The 17,402-nt window shown below is 41.0% G+C and overlaps 1 protein-coding gene across 20 annotated transcripts in view; it reads right to left on the bottom strand.

Annotated features, from left to right (window-relative positions):
- Positions 1-17,402, bottom strand: part of DTNA (dystrobrevin alpha) — a 370,761-nt gene that overhangs the window by 145,684 nt on the left and 207,675 nt on the right. For all 20 annotated transcript variants that reach the window (XM_077492634.1, XM_077492632.1, XM_077492641.1 and 17 more), the window contains exon 3: positions 16,750-16,830. In XM_077492634.1, coding sequence (XP_077348760.1) covers positions 16,750-16,830 — 81 coding nt within the window. The remainder of the gene's footprint in view (positions 1-16,749; positions 16,831-17,402) is intronic.

Below are 17,402 nucleotides of genomic sequence, written 5' to 3'. Positions count from 1 at the left end.
AAGCATCTGTGCACGCACTGACTTGTAAGCTCCAAATGCACACTACCTTGGTTCAAGGCATACGTCAGTGCACAAGTCACAACTTTCCAGCACTGTACAGCATATAGCCACCTCTTCAAAAGCACTTTAATGTATGAGGCTGCAGGTCTCTGGAGTGTAATTATGCAGGCTCTGTGTACTCTATGGCCCCTGTACAGCCATGCGTCTGAAGCCTTAAAAAATTATATTTGGAAAGCAGCAAATGTAGGACTGTAAAACGTAGAAGCACTGAAAATGTAAATAAATAAACCTAAGAATGTATTTTTTATTGCCTGTTTAATTTTAGTTTTATTTATTTTATTATTTGTTTATTTTTATTTTATGCATGTGTATTTTTAGTAGCAATTCTTCTTTATCATCATTTTTGTGAGCGTGCTATTTTAAACTTTTCCTCCAGCCCCCGATGAAGGGAGATTGTATGGACCCTGAAACACGTTGGTTGCCCTTTGTCCCACTTGTTGTAACCAGTTGAACAATAAAGGCATTTTTCATTTGGTGGTCTAGTTGGCCTATTACACTTAAGGCCTTATGCACACTGGACGTTATAAAAATGTCAGTAGCATTGTTGCGTTAAAAACGTGAGTTTTGCTGCTTATTGCTTTTTAGTGTTATGCCTTGTTAGCATTTTTAGCAAGAAAACATCTCTCTGCTGTTTATTTTTATTTTTAACTCCCAATTTTCTACAATGCTCGAGTCTCAAAATTGATCATGAATGCTGGATAGCTAAAATTTACTGCGTGTTTCAGCATCAGGAGTATTTGTACAGCTGAAAAACTCCTCTTCAAATACAGTAGTTCTGGGGGGTTTTTTTCCAGCCTAAAAACGCTGCTGCCAAAAAAACGCATAGGATCACATGCTGGCGAGTTTAATAGCTGTAGAAAAAAATGCCTGATGCCAAAAACAGCAGCTGTGAAAATGTCCAGTGTGCATGAGGCCTAAAAATGTATTTATATCGCAGTGTGATTTCAAGTATGTTCTTTACAGACGGTGGACTTCTACTTTGATGAATAGCTTCTGAAAGTCATAAGAACGATTTTAGCACAGACAAATAAGATAGATATATTTATTCTAAATGCGGCATTCACTTTACCTACATCAAACTAAAGAACGAACAATAACGAGACAACGTGAATACCTTTGCTGCCAATGGCATAGTTTTATTGGATGCTGTGTTCTAAAGACAATGTGCACACTTCTCATTTTATAGTAGCAGCTGCATTCTATAGAATAAAGGGGTCATGGGCTAATTATCCAATTTGACAAAATGCATTGTAGGAAGCTCATTACAGATAGAAAAAAAATATATTTCCATTCTGTTAGTCCCTGTGTGGGCAACACATTACATTTCAACACAGACACTTGGACCAGCATCAGCTGGAAATCACAACTGAAGCCCAAGATAACAGCTGCCATAGTCTTAATTAATTACCCCCTATGTGTCTCTCTTCAGTCCCTCCCCCTCTCAAAGTAATGCCGTGTGACCATAGTAGTCTACATTTGCAGGCTATTATTGTTATTAGTGCTACTATTATTAATAAACTGCAAATGAGAATGTTTGTTTGAATGAAAACCAACCTAAGAACATGTATTAAACTTTTTTTTTTCAATGCAGCCCTAGAACTGGCAACTGTTAACGATAAGCTGCCAACTATAAAAATAAATAGGCAACTCTTGTATCCAGCCAGTATGAGACCAGCACAATAAATTTCCCTCCAGTGCTGTTTAATGTGGGTGAGGTTTGGGTCAGGCAGGACTGTAGAGCCCAGCCTGGCACAGACTCAACCCACCCCAATTTTATTCATGGAGGCTGCTGTCCACCCTACTGAGCACAAAATGATGTAAGGACTGTTTGCTTTGTACAGTTTGACCAGGGAGAGCAAAAATATTTGCTAACTAGGATGTTCAGTTTATATTACCGTTTGCCAGCATATTATAATCAGCTGTTAATTACGGGGCTTCGATTTGTGTGGAGGGTAATGTGTTAATATTTTAGACTACAGGATATCTGGATGGAAATTAAAAGGCCAAGTCCACATTTTGCAGAAAAAATAAACAATGTGCATTATTATTACAGGAACTGGGTTATTGGATCGTGGGTGCAATGCTGGAGGAAATATCAATGATCTACCAGTGTGGTGCGAGTTCCTCTGCTCCACTGGGAGCTGGCTCATTTTTTTATTCACATATTTCTGTAAAGGAATAGGCATGTCCCCTGCCAGATCTACATTGAGACCGCTCAGTTCTGGGGTCCACTCTGAGTACAGAACAGTGACTGCTCTGCTCCTGCAGTGATCACTGGAGTGCAGGACTGTGGAGGGGGCAGGAGCGGCTGGCTCAAGCTCTCACTGGCACAATGAGAGAGGCTGAGACAGCTGCTGGTCAGACATCTGGGAAGATATTGACATTGTCAAAAAAGCTTTGGCCATACTTGTCCTTTAATTAGAACTCTGGGCAAACAGAGTGAGGGGCATCAAAAAATGGCATCCAAAAAAGTACCAAGAAAACAACAAAAGGTAAATAACCTTTGAACAACAAAGATACTTTAAAAGGCTGCATAGAATAAAGTGAAGTAACACGGTTATATTAAAATATAAATTTTTCTTTTTTTTTTCTTAAAAATAACTGAATTAAACACATTCATTTGGTCTAAAAGTACCAGCCAAAGTAATTACAATAATACAGTGCAAACATCATAAAATACCATACAAGTATCAAGTTGTAAAGGTTGATGTTGTTCAAAAGTTGCTGATATATCTCGGTGGTTAATGCCATCGCGTTTCGCAGTAAACTGCTGCTTCATCAGGGAAACCACAAAAACAGCACATTTCATCATAACAAAAAAGGGTATCACCATTAATGTGGTCATGGGCTTATCACAGTAGCGTTACATGCCAAGCTTGCATAGATTGCTGTACCTCAGGGGGCAGCTCATATATGGCATACTTACCAACCCCCACCATCACAAGTAAGGGCCAGTGTCACAGGCATCAGAACATCTAGAGGGGAGAGTCAAAAAATGCAGCGCTCTACAAGGAAATATCCTAGGTATTAATTGCAGTCCACAGGAGGGTGCTCAGGCTACGATGTCCTCACGACACAAGTAATCAGCAAACAACAATAGAAGAAGCCAGCACTCCAAATTTAGTAAATGGTTTATCAAGTACACATAAAAGGGTTCAAGGGGCTAACGTTTTGGCACAACCACCTTGATCACAGCTCAAACATTAAAATTAAACTAAAAAAAATATATAGAGACAGGGGACTTCACCCACCAAGTAGGCAATCAAACAGTCAACCCCTGAAATCACAAAATGGTATTGCATACACATGAAGGTGCTTACTATGATGAGCAAACACATACCGTAAATTGAACATGCAGTTATCCAGAGGAACTTATCACTTTTCACCTTTCATAGGCAAGCATAATATTAAATGAGGACTGCTGATTAGCTGTAGTAGGTTAGTACAATTAGCGCTTTGATGTATCAATTGGTTTCAAACTCTTATACAACAAATGGGAAAATAAAAACTTATCTCACATAAAAAAAATAAAAATAATAATAATCAGGTTTATATTTAATTTCCCAGAAAAATAAAAGCTGGTAGTTACAGGCAAACATCCCCCACCTTCAGGTACACATACACATAAGTAACTTTGAAACAATAGGGAGAAGGCAAGAAGATAGAATATAGAAAATAGAATGACCGCCATGACTATCACGTATTACAATCTAATTGCATAAAAGGCAAGTTGAACGTGTTCTACATAACCTACTGAAATGGAGAGAGGTATAGATTTCAGCAGTTGCTATTTGTATGAGCTTGTTATACAAGACCATCATGTAGAACAAGCTAATTGAAGAAAATGTGAGTAAATGTGTAATGCATAACCTTCTGGAACAGAGAGGGTTTTAGATTTCAGCAGTTGCTCGCAATCTTTAGCTCATATAAATAAGTCTATGCTATGTGAATGATTTTATGATTCATTATATCAGATGCAGATTATCATACACCTGCAGTAAAGGTTCCTGTAAATCATACACAATGAAAGGTGTTAGCTCATGAAACATAAGGTCACAGAGCAGCGGTTTATACGGTGCATGGTTAGCATAATAATCACATCTGATCATCCCACTCTGTGCACCGTACCTCTGAAGAACAACACTCAGGAGACTAATGAAGGGCACTGTGTGATGTAATGACACTAACTGGAAGCATCAGTGATTCATCAAGGCTGCCTCACACTGCTCTATCTGGATGAAGATTGCAAATTAACACGTTACAACGGTGCTGAAAATCTGAATACCTCCTACAGGGTCTAAATCAATCATTTAACTGCAAATATTCTTTTACACAAGATACACTATACTAATAAGCTAATAGACTTACAACAGAAAATAAAGGACTGCTGCATTTTCTTGTTCAACCACTAGATGTCTCCATGCATGCTTTTGTGAAATAAATACAATTTAATCTTTTCAGAAAGTACTGTACAATATAGCCAGTCAGATGATCATGAGGCGAGCTAAAAGCAACTACCATCATATATTCAAAAAATAAGTGTATTCCTTATTTTGATATTGCAAGCAGAGCCATGGAAAAATTCCTGTTCTGTTGGCCCAGGAGGAAAGAAAATATTTGCATGGCTCTGCCAAAATTCATTTTTTCAGAACGTGTGGAGTAGAAAGATTGATTGGTTGCTCATTGAACTTTCTGCACATCTATATACAGTGCCTTGTAAAAGTATTCATACCTCTGGAAATTTGTCATGTTACAACCATAAACATAAATGTATTTTAGTGGAATTTTATGTGATAGACCATCAAAAAGTGGCACATAATTGTGAAGTGGAAGGAAAATGATAAATGGCTTGCAATTTTTTTTTTTTACAAATAAATATGTGAAAATTGTGGCGTGCATTTATATTCAGCCCCCCTGTGTCAATAATTTGTAGAGTCACCTTTCACTGCAATTACAGTCTTTTTTGGGGCGGTCTCTACCAGCTTTGCACATCTAGAGGGGGACATTTTTGCCCATTCTTCTTTGCAAAATAGCTCAAGCTCTGTCAGATTGGCTGGAGAGCGTCTGTGAACAGCAATTTGAGTCTTGCCACAGATTCTCAATTGGATTTATGTCTGGACTTTGACTGGGCCATTCTAACACATGAATATGGTTTGATCAAAACCATTCCATTGTAGCTCTGGCTGTATGTTTAGGGCCAGTCTCGTCTTTTGCAGACTAACAGATTTTCTTCTAAGATTGTCCTGTATTTGGCTCCATCCATCTTCCCAGCAACTTTGACCAGCTTCCCTGTCCCTACTGAAGAAAAACATGCCCACAACATGATGCTGCCACAAACCATGTTTCACGATGGGGATGGTGTGTCCAGGGTGATGTGTGATGAAAACTACACTACACATTGGTTTTAGGTCAAAAAGTTAATTTTTGGTCTCATCTGAACAGAGCACCTTCTTCCACATTGTTGTGTCCCCCACATGGCTTCTCGTGGCTTTCTTTCAACAATGGCTTTCTTCTTGCCACTCTTCCATAAAGGCCAGATTTGTGGAGTGCACAACTAATAGTTGTCCTGTGGACAGATTGTTTCACCTGAGCTGAGGATCTCTGCAGCTCCTCCAGAGTTGCCATGGGCCTCTTGGCAGCTTCTCTGATTAATGCTCCCATTGCTCAGCCTGTCAGTTTAGGTGGACAGCCATGTCTTGGTAGGTTTGCAGTTGTGCCATACTTTCCATTTTCTGATGATGGATTGAACGTTGTTTCATGAGATGTTCAGAGCTTGGCATATTTTTTATAACCTAACCCTGCTTTAAACTTCTCTGACCTGTCTGGTGTGTTCCTTGGCCTCCATGAGGCTGTTTGTTCACTAAGGTTCCCTAACCCCTAAGGGCTTCACAGAACAGTTGTACTTATACTGAGATTAAATCACACACAGGTGGACTATATTTACTTATTAGATTACTTCTGAAGGGAATTGGTTCCACTAGATTTTAGTTAGGGATATCAGAGTAAAGGGGCTGAATGCATGCCACACTTTTCAGATATTTATTTGGGAAAAAAAAATTAAAACCATTTGTCGTTTTCCTTCCACTTTACAATTATGTGCCACTTTGTGTTGGTCTATCACATAAAATCCCAATAAAATACATCTACATTTTTGATGGTAACATGACAAGATAGGGAAAATTTCAAGGGGTATGAATACTTTTTTAAGGCACTGTAGATGCCAAAACAAAAAGAATGGTTATGCATGCCATACAGTAACCCACGCATTATTATTAGCCAGATAAGTAATGCAAAGCTGTAGAATATATGAAGCCAATTATCACAGGTTACTTTTGACCAGATTGTACACGGTTGTGACTACCGTATATAAAAGTGAAACCAGAATAAGTCACTGAAGGCAGAACACTGCATTTTATATTTTGTACTTTTTTTACGTACATTGATCAAACAAAAATATTGTTATAGTAAGATAGATGATGGTTCGATCAACCAGAGAGCATCTTGTGACTCCTCTTGTCAACTCCCGCACCCAGTAAATATTGGTGCAGTCCTAGTTACACCCTGCTCCTCTAGACACCAGTCTTTTTTTTATATAGCTTCGTACTCAGCTGCAAAAACAAGTGCAACAATTCCTGTTTTTAAGGGCAATCTAAACCTTCCTACTTACACCTTATGTTTTCACCTGCATAAGATGTGCACTGATTATCTAGTTTTGTAATATAATTTGTTGCCTTGTATGCAATACCTATAGTAGAGTAAATATTCATATTCCTGTGTCAGCAGTTTGTTTGTGTCCAAACCTGAAGCATGCAGCATGGCACTGCACAGGTTAATGCATGACCTCTCTGTAGTCCAACTGAAACTTCCTGTGAAGAAACTACATATCCCACAAGGTCTCTCAGTCTAGTACTGATGCATGCGAGAGCTAAATAGTAATTAGATTTGACAAAGACAAAGGGGCAGAGCAATTAACAGAAAGACCACCATGCAGTCTCCCATCACATTAGCACTCCCACATTTGTGCAGCAACACAGAAGAAATGGTGAACTGAACACAATGTGCCTCGGAACAAGAAGTTGCCTGTCCCTTTAACGAATGGGGACAAACTAGGTGAAATAAAACACAGACATGGGCCATACATAGACAAACTATTGACCTCCAGTTGTTTAGGAACTACAATTCCCATCACGCCTAGTCATGTCTGTGAATGTCAGTTTTACAATGCCTCATGGGACGTGTAGTTCCACAACAGCTGGAGGGCCATAGTTTAGATATCTCTTACATAGGGGAATAAATCAGCCCTGACACTACAAAACTACAGACACAATTGAAACAGTTGAAAGGTGCACAGGAACATGGATTGCATTTCTGTGCGATGTAGGTATGAACTGGCCCTTAAATACAAGTGATTGTATATGGGACAATATAGGAAACATGTTTACTGCATCAAACTGCATATATACAGTGCCTTGCAAAAGTATTCACCCCTTGGCTTTTTACCTATTTTGTTACATTGCAGCCTTTAGTTCAATGTTTTTTTAATCTGAATTATATGTGATGGATAAGAACACAATAGTCTAAGTTGGTGAAGTAACATTAGAAAAATATATACATAAAACAATTTTTCAGAAATAAAAAACGGATAATTGGCATGTGCGTATGTATTCACCCCCTTTGTTATGAAGCCCATAAAAAGCTCTGATGCAACCAATTACCTTCAGAAGTCACATACTTAGTGAAATGATGTCCACCTGTGTGCAATCTAAATGTCACATGATCTGTCATTACATATACACACCTTTTTGAAAGGCCCCAGAGGCTGCAACACCTAAGCAAGAGGCACCACTAACCAAACACTGCCATGAAGACCAAGGAACTCTCCCAACAAGTAAGGGCCAATGTTGTTGAGAAGTACAAGTCCGGGTTAGGTTATAAAAAAAATATTCAAATCTTTGATGATCCCTAGGAGCACCATCAAATCTATCATAACGAAAGGGAAAGAACATGGCACAACAGCAAACCTGCCAAGAGACGGCTGCACACCAAAACTCATGGACCGGGGAAGGAGGGCCTTAATCAGAGAGGAAGCACAGAGACCTATGGTAACCCTGGAGGAGCTGCAGAGTTCCACAGTAGAGACTGTACATAGGGCGACAATAAGCCGTACACTCCATAGAATTGGGCTTTATGGCATCATTTAGTGGCCATAAAAAGCCATTACTTTCAGCAAAAAACAAAATGGCACGTTTTGAGTTTGTGAAAAGGCATGTGGGAAACTCCCAAAATGTATGGAGGAAGGTGCTCTGGACCGATAAAATTGAACTTTTTGGCCACTAAAGAAAAACGCTATGTCTGGCACAAACCCAACACATCACATCACCCAAACAACACACAATGAAACATGGTGGTGGCAGCATCATACTGTGGGGATGTTTTCCAGCAGTCAAAACACACTGCTAAAGCAACACTTGAGTGGTTTAAGGGGAAACCTGTAAATGTGTTGGAATGGCGTAGCCAAAGCCCAGACCTCAATCCAATAGAAAATCTGTGGTTAGACTTAAAGATTGCTGTTCACAAGCGCAAACCATCCAACTTGAAGAAGAAGCTGGAGCAGTTTTGCAAGGAGAAATGGGCAAAAATCCCAGTGGCAAGATGTGGCAAGCTCATAGAGACTTATCCAAAGCGTCTTGGAGCTGTGGTAGCTGCAAAATGTGGCTCAACAAAGTAATGACTTTAGGGGGTAAATAGTTATGCACATTGACTTTTTCTGTTATTTTGTCCTATTCGTTGTTTGCTTCACAATAATAATAATTAAAAAAAATCTTCAAAGTTGTGAGCATGTTCTGTAACTTAAATGATGCAAATCCTCACAAAATCCATGTTAATTTCAGGTTGTGAAGCAACAAAACACGAAAAATGCCAAGGGGGTGAATACTTTTGCAAAGCACTGTATTTCCTATGTTCATTCATTTAAGAAAAGAGATGAACCTCAATCATAAACATATTGTTTTATTTAACAGTCTGACCAAATAACATATGTACATTAGAAATAATAGTGTTAAAAAAGATTAGTTAGCTAGAAATATTAGTGGTTTCATTTTTTTTGCTTGATAAATCCTGTGATTAGAAGGGGGATTTGCTTCCCAGAACGTCAGGATATGTAGTACAAAAGTGGTTAGCATATTTATGTGTGGATTACTTTTACTTTGGTAAATATCCTGAGGGGTATGCTCCATGCTAGTTGCGTTATGTCGATCTGACACCAGGAGCAGCTGAACACAAAGCACAGAGTTTAGGTCCTGTCCATGTTAAGTGAACAGCCAATATGTAAGAAGAGCAATTGTGATAATGAGATAATGTTTCTGTATTTCATGACATGGGCATTCATTCCGCTATGCTTTTAGATATGATGGTTCAGATCTTGTGTTACAATTTTTCAGAAAAACCAGGTCAGTGTGTAAAATCACTTTTAGATCTACATGCTAGAAGTCTTCTCTCCATCCCGCAGCAAAACGATCCAGAGAAGAATATATTTGTCATAGGTAAAAGGAGCACTTTACAGGACTGGCACATTGTTCCTCTGCTCTGGCAATCCTGTGGTCTTTTGAAATACTGTGCTGGTCCCGACCATAGTAATGTTCATCCCCTCTGTAAATGTGTCTCAGACTCCAGTCACACCATGGCATTCTGGATCGCAAGCGGAATTGCCATGATTTTTCCCTCGATTCCGAATCGGCGCAAAATGCAGGGAGCACTTGTGATCAATCAATCACTTTCAATGGCATCCCAAATCACTGCGCGATTTTGGAATGTTTGTTGCCCGATGAATCGCAGTAAAATCATTAAAAACAGCACTCATACGTCCATTTCCCAAAGACAACCTCTGGCTAGGACGCTAAGCACGTGCACTCAACTTCTTAGGTCGCCCATGGTGAGGCCTGTTCTAAGTGGAACCTGTCCTGTTAAACCGCTGTATGGTCTTGGCCACCGTGCTGCAGCTTAGTTTGAGGGTCTTGGCAATCTTCTTATAGCTTAGGCCATCTTTATGTAGCACAACAATTCTTTTTTTCAGATCTTCAGGGGTTCTTTGCCATGAGGTGCCATGTTGAACTTCCAGTGACCAGTGTGAGCGATAACACCAAATTTAACACTTTACACCTGAGACCTTGTAACACTAATGAGTCACATGACACTGGTGAAGGAAAATTACTAATTGGATCCAAATTGGAAATTTTCACTTAGGGGTGTACTCACTTTTGTTGCCAGCGGCTTTGACATTAATGGCTGCACGTTTAGTTATTTTGAGGAGACAGCAAATGTACACTGTTATACAAGCTGTACACTCACTGCTTTACATTGTAGCCAAGTGTCATTTATTCAATGTTGTCATATGAAAAGATATAATAAAATATTTACAAAAATGTGAAGGGTGTATTCACTGTTGTGAGATACTGTATGTGTAGCTCCCTTGTTTTAAACAGGTGATACTGGTAAATTTAGCCGTGCTAAGTTCTAACTAACCTGGCCGATTTCTAGTCTTGATAATTTATTTGGGTTTTCTCCTGAGCCTGGTTTAACTGTGGTTCATCCCTTCTGTCAATAGGTGGCACTGTTGTCTTTGGCATTAGTATGATGAGCTGTAGTGAGACTGAGTTATGAATATGCATAACTGGTTCAGCCAATCAGAAGGAGTGTCAGGCCACTGAGCATGTTGGGAGAGAGCATATATTTGGATGAAGTCTCTTGTTGAGTCATAAGGAGAAGTACAGAGTTCTGAGATGAAGTACCAGAGGTCACACTTCACTGGTCAGGGATGGAGAACAGGCTGGGAAAGCATGAAAAGGGGACTTATCCAAGAAAACCCTGTATGTTGCTGTGAGTTTTTGGTTGCTATAGGAGACAGCTGTTACTACGTAGGTACAGAACATTGGATTTATGGCCTAAGGCTCTTGTTCTGTATTGCACCGGGCCATTTTGTTTTGGAGTTTGCTGATCTGTCTGCCTACTGTCCTAGGGTATCCAGTGTCCTAAACCTCTCTCCCACATTTTTCTGTTGTGAGGAATAAACTCACTTTTGTTCATCCTAAAAGTGACTATTTTCTCCAACCGTCCGCATCAACAATGCCTAAGAATCAGCATCCTGGAGGTGAAATGTCAGCCCATCCCGATGCTGGGGGTCAGGGGTGTGCTACATATGTTCAATCAAACATCATGCTAAATACGAGGGCCCCTCACCCCTTTCATTATAAAAATACATGCATTTTAATCTGCTGCTGTGCAATATGCATGAAGGTGCAAGAAAACAGTCAATAATATGTATTAAAAATGCATGCAAATTGCATACGTTGGATGGGCTTGAATGTAACAGATTTTAAACATGCCACAAAAATGTTCAGACCAAAAGGAAAAACGTAAATGATTATTTCTTTTACATATAAATGATTGGTATTAAAACAGAATACTACATAAAGATGACATTTCAGATCAAAAAGGTGTCTGATGACAGAATTGATCTTCTGATCATGAATGCCTTCCTTTCGTAAAAAGAGCAGGTTGCATAATTCATTGTCAGTCAAATTAGAAAAGTCTCTTTGGCAAGGTGTGCTAATTAACATGTACAAACAATACAGAGAATCAATGCCTTGATGAGAAGCAAAGTTAATTACCAGATATGAGAAAAAAAAAAAACTCTACAATCATCACGCAGGGTTTGCATCAAATGACACAACTGATAAAGTGGGGCTGGACTGGGTTTGTGTTCCCTCCTAATCCACAAGCATTACAATGATGGGCAAAATGTCATCTACTATGAAAGCTCTGCGACAATTCTAGCACATCAATACCAACATCTAAGATCAATTGCTATTAACAACACTTATATCACCTGCAATGTTCTATTTACTGTGACTAATGCCCCGTACACACGAACGGAAATTCTGCCAGCAAAAGTCTGATGAGAGCTTTTGGTCGGAAAATGCGATCGTGTGTATGATCCATCGGACTTTTGCTGGCGGAATTAAAGATTGAGAGCATGTTCTCAATTTTTCGGTTGGAAAAAGTTCCTACCGGAAATTCCAATTGTCTGTACAAATTCCGACACGCAAAATTTGACGCATGCTCGGAAGCACTTCATTTTCTCGGCTCGTTGCAGTGTTGTACGTCACCGCGTTCTTGACAGTTCACAGTTCAGAGAACTTTTGTGTTACTGTGTGTATGCGAGACAGCTTGAGCAGAATCCCGTCTGAAAAACCATCAGAGCTTTTTCCGACCAAAATTCCAATCATGTGTACGTGGCATTACACAGCACTACTTCTGATTTACATTCATAGTTCTACCCAAGCAGATCAAGACACGACTAAAGGAATTACTTTAGTACCCTGCTGCTAATGCCAATGCTAAATATTTAGCAGGGCCTTGAAAATTGTTAAATATGTGGCACCATTAGACCAGAGTGTAATGCCCTGTACACACGATCGGACTTTGACGACAAAATCCATCAGACTTTTTCCAACAGATTTTGACCCAAACTTTTCTAGCATACACACGGTGGCACAAAGTTATCGGAAAATCCGATAGTTCAGAACGAGGTGACGTACAACACGTACGAAGGGAATATAAAGAGGGCAGTAGCCAATAGCTTTTGTCTCGTAATTTATTCTGAGCATGCTTGGGACTTTGTCCGTCAGAATTGTTTGCACATGATCGGAATTTAAACGATCGGATTTTGTTGTCGGAAAATTTTAGATCCAGATCTCAAACTTTGTGTGTCAGAAATTCTGATGGAAAAGTCAGATGGAGGCCACACATGATCGGATTTTCCGACAACACGATCCGATCGCACATTTTCCATCAGAAAGTCCGACTGTGTGTACAGGACATAAACTCAACTCCCCAATTACCGTACGCTTGTGGGTTTCTCCTGCCATGGAATGCATCATTTATAGTATTTCACAGGGTTTCAAACACAGACTGTATGGCCAAATAATAGTGTTCAAATGTCTCCAGTGAAGGCTACTATGAAACACAAGGACATTTTAGATAATTGTGCACTTGTGGCAACAGTTCTGGGAAGGGAATTTTTGGTTCGTGCTCGACTACCTCCTGGTCACAGAGCCAGGTCTATAAAGACATAGTTTGACGGGGTGGGGAGGAGCACAAGTGGCCTACACAGAGCCCTGACCTCAACCCTATTAATACCTTTGGGGCCAATTGAGTACATGGTCTTCTTAATCAGCATCAGTACCTGTCCTCACAAATTCTCACATTCCAAAATCTTGTGGAAAGCCTTGCCAGTTATAAGGTGTTGGGGGGTAACTCCATTTTAATGTCTACAGTTTTGGAATGGAAGGTTCCACAAGTTCATATAGGTATGATAGCTAGGTGTTAAACATTTGGCCAACTAGTGTAGCTTTTAACCACTTACCGACCAGAGCACGCTGATGTACGTCGGCAGAATGGCACGGGCAGGAAAATGGGCGTACCTGTACGTCCTTTAAATGTTCCGCCCTGCCACCACGCCGCACGCTCGCGTGCTGGTCGGGACCCCCGTGAGTCCGGTCGCGGGTCCCGCGGACTCGATCACCGCGGGCATACCCGCGATCATCTCACAGGGCGGCTGAACTGGGAGATGCCGTTCTAAACAGCATCTACCCGTTCTGCCTAGCAACAAGTGACGCTGATCTCTGCTCCATGTGATTGGAGCAGAGATCACTAAAAGAAAGCCCAGCCCCTAACAGTTAGTAACACACCCCTAGGAACACTTAACCCCTACACTGCCACCCACTGGTTAACCCCTTCACTGCCAGTGTCATTTACACAGGAATCACTGCATTTGTATAGCAGTGATTGCTGTATAAATGACAATGGTCCCAAAAATGTGTCAAAAATGCCCGATGTGTCTGCCATAATGTCGCAGTCACAATAAAAAAATTGCTGATCGCCATTACTAGTAAAAAAAAAAAAATTATTAATAAAAATGCCATAAAACTATCCCCCATTTTGTAAATGCTATAACTTTTGCGCAAACCAATCAATGATCGCTTATTGCGTTTTTTTTTACCAAACATACGCAGAAGAATACGTATCGGCCTAAACGGAGGGAAAAAAATGTTTTTTTTATATATTTTTGGGGGATATTATAACAAAAAGTTAAAAAAAATGTGTTTTTTTTTAAATTGCCACTCTATTTTTGTTTATAGCGCAAAAAATAAAAACCACAGGGGCGATCAAATACCACCAAAAGAAAGCTCTATTTGTGGGAAAAAAAGGATGTCAATTTTGTTTGGGAGCCACGTCGTATGACCGCGCAATTGTCAGTTAAATCGACGCAGTGCCGAATCGCAAAAAGTGGTCTCGTCTTTGGCCAGCAAAATGGTCCGGGGCTGATGTGGTTAAGCATGAAATCGCCGTTCACCATAGCAGATGTTGGTGTGAATGTATACACGTATAAGTTTGGGAAAAAAAAACTACCAAGCTCCCAATAAAAAAGACAGCAGCACAGTAGTGTCCTCTGTCCCTTCACATCGCCCTCCCACTGTAGTGTCCTCAGCCCCCCCCCATAGTAGTTTCCTCTGCCCCCATCCCCCCAGAGTAGTGTTCTGTACCCCCAACAGTGTCCTTTGCCCCCTTTACATCACCCCCCTGTAGTTACCTCAGCCCCCTCCTCCCACATTAGTGTCCTGTACCCCCTATTGCTGTGTCCTCTGCCCAGTCACATAACCCCCTCACTACTGTAGTGTCCTCTGCCCCCCTACCCCCACTCTAGTGTTCTTTACCCCCCCCAACACAGTGTCCTCTGCCCCCTTCACAGGAGCTGGCGGGGTTCATAATAGCAAGCTGGTGATTAGTTGCTAGGACCGCCTAGGAACCATTCACTGAACCAGATCCCGCCCTCCATCCAGCTCCTGCCTCCCGAGCTCTGCTCTGCAGTTAACAGGAGAGCGGCGGAGGCTGGGAGGGAGTCAGAGTCGTGCTCACGATCCACCTGTCGACTGCCCGCGGTCAATGGATTGCCGTCCGCTGGTTTAGGGGTGTGATGGTTAAACAAACTATGCAATACAGGCATGCTGTGTGTCTATACAGTGTCCTGCACTTCTGAATGACCAGCCAAAGAATTAAAACTGACTAAGCCAGCACAGATCGGCTTCTGTACATTGCTTATAAAATACACATACTGTATATGAACACATATATAGCGGAAAATAAATATTTAGGGTAACATACACACAGTGCAAGATTTTAGCAGATGTACGCATGTTCTGCTGTGCTTAATTTTGTAAAACTAATAGCACCTAGCCAGGAAAATCCAGTTCAGCTGACTGGTACCCATACTGGAGGATTGTCAGGTGGCTTTCCTCCACTGACCGTGGCTATGGCTATAAAAAACAAAAAAAAGATCCAACCAACCAATGTATGCAATTATAAATGTATATCTCTAGGTGTCCCTTATGAGTACACCTCAATTAAAACCAAGCCTTACAAACCAAACCAACCAACCTGGAGTTTATTTACCACCAAGCCATAATAGTGCAGACAGTCCACTCTACTCCCGTCTAATCTGGTGATCTGGGAACTCCTATACTTTACATGTTTTAATGCACAAGATGTATTCCTAAACACCACTACATCCATTGTAGGTGCTTTGCTGTTTCTATCATACAGGAAGCCCTATTTATGAAAGTGCCAGTCCTGGGAGGCCTCTCAGCCACCAGTCAGAGAGAGAGATGAGCGCCAAAGCTCAGATATAGGACTCATCTACTATACATATAAAAAAAAAACTCTCTGGAATCTAGAGCAGTGAATTACAGAACTTGTATTGAATTGAATTCAATTGAATTAACTTGAATCAGGCGGGGTTCACACTGCTGCGGGGGGAGATCCGGATGTGATTCGCACCGCAAATCACATCCGATCTCCGTAGCGATGCGAGTACAGCCATACAGATAGTATGGCTGAATTCTCATCGCTCCCGCAGCAAACTCGCACGGGACCCTTTTTTTGGTCCGCAACAGAATCAGATCGCATGGGGGTTCACACCATGCGATCCGATTCCTGTGCGAGTCGGCAGATCGCACTGCGATATGCGGACGGATCTGGGGGTGTCATTAACATATCATTGACACTCCCAGCCATCCGCATAGGGCAGTGTGAACTGCCGGCGGGAGGTGTGCGATGCGGGAAAACGCCGCGGATTCGCGGCGTTCCCGCATCGCAGCGGTGTGAACCCGGCCTTAAAGTAACTACAGGCAAAACTTTTGTTCTTTTTTTTTGGAGTGGGATTAGAGAACCTGTCTGCGCCCCCATTAGGGAGATTCACCTTCTCCATTTGTCCTGTTTACTGTTATCGAAGGTGAAAGTAAAATATAACCTCGAATTTTGGGTTGAGAACAAATAACAGAGTGGGGATGCTTCAATGGGAACACTAGTTCTGGTGACACCCCAGGATTTCCTCATGTTGGAGGGATTTCCTCTCACTTCCTGTTTTGGCTATGTGAAAAGAATTGAAGAGAAATCTCCCCTGTGGTACACAGACAGCAAAAGAAAAAAAGCGAATACAAAAACTGTATGGGGGGAAAAAAAGATAGAGAGAAGATCCGCATTGATAAATCGGGTGAACCGTACATTATGATAAATCTATGCTACACAGGCTATACTTTCCATGAAAATAAAGGAGTTAAGTATTTTACTTACAGTTACATTTCTTCTGTACAAATCGAATCTTACATGCCGTTCGGTATGTAGACAGACGAATACGATCCAGATCTTGAGCCCCTTGAAAAATATAAAACATTTGGTGTCATTTTACGTATCACAGAACACCCTCAAAAGACTATTGCTTACATGATGCCCCATCTCATGTGTTTAGACATCATGATACCCTAGGCCAGTGATGGCGAACCTTGGCACCCCAGATGTTTTGGAACTACATTTCCCATGATGCTCCACTACAATGCAAGGTACCAGAGCATCATGGGAAATGTAGTTCCAAAACATCTGGAGTGCCAAGGTTCGCCATCACTGCCCTAGGCACACTTAATGATGGCTTTTTGTATACATTCCACTTTTTCTGTCATGTAATTTATTAAGCGAACAACTGCTAGAAAGCACTTTTGGGGGCAGTAAGGGGTTTAATATGCAGGCAGGGTTTTTACATGCCCACAAGACTGCTATGGGACCTTGGGTGGGACAAGGACCCCATTAGGGAGGGTGTTGAGGGTTGGAGGCATTATCAGGATCATTGTGCCTAGTCACAGTTCCCCTAAGTGCTGTAAGGATCATTTATTTACTGATCTTAGCCGTGTAGATTTGTTGTTATAGAAACTTTTGCTGCAGCGCAATAAACC

Source organism: Lithobates pipiens, unplaced genomic scaffold (genome assembly GCF_037356315.1).
Source record: "Lithobates pipiens isolate NorthernLeopardFrog02 unplaced genomic scaffold, aLitPip1_a1.2 Scaffold_19, whole genome shotgun sequence".
In the NCBI taxonomy this organism is placed as follows: Eukaryota; Metazoa; Chordata; class Amphibia; order Anura; family Ranidae; genus Lithobates; species Lithobates pipiens.
Note: the sequence above shows the minus strand (reverse complement) of the source record. Positions and strands in the feature narration are given on the sequence as shown.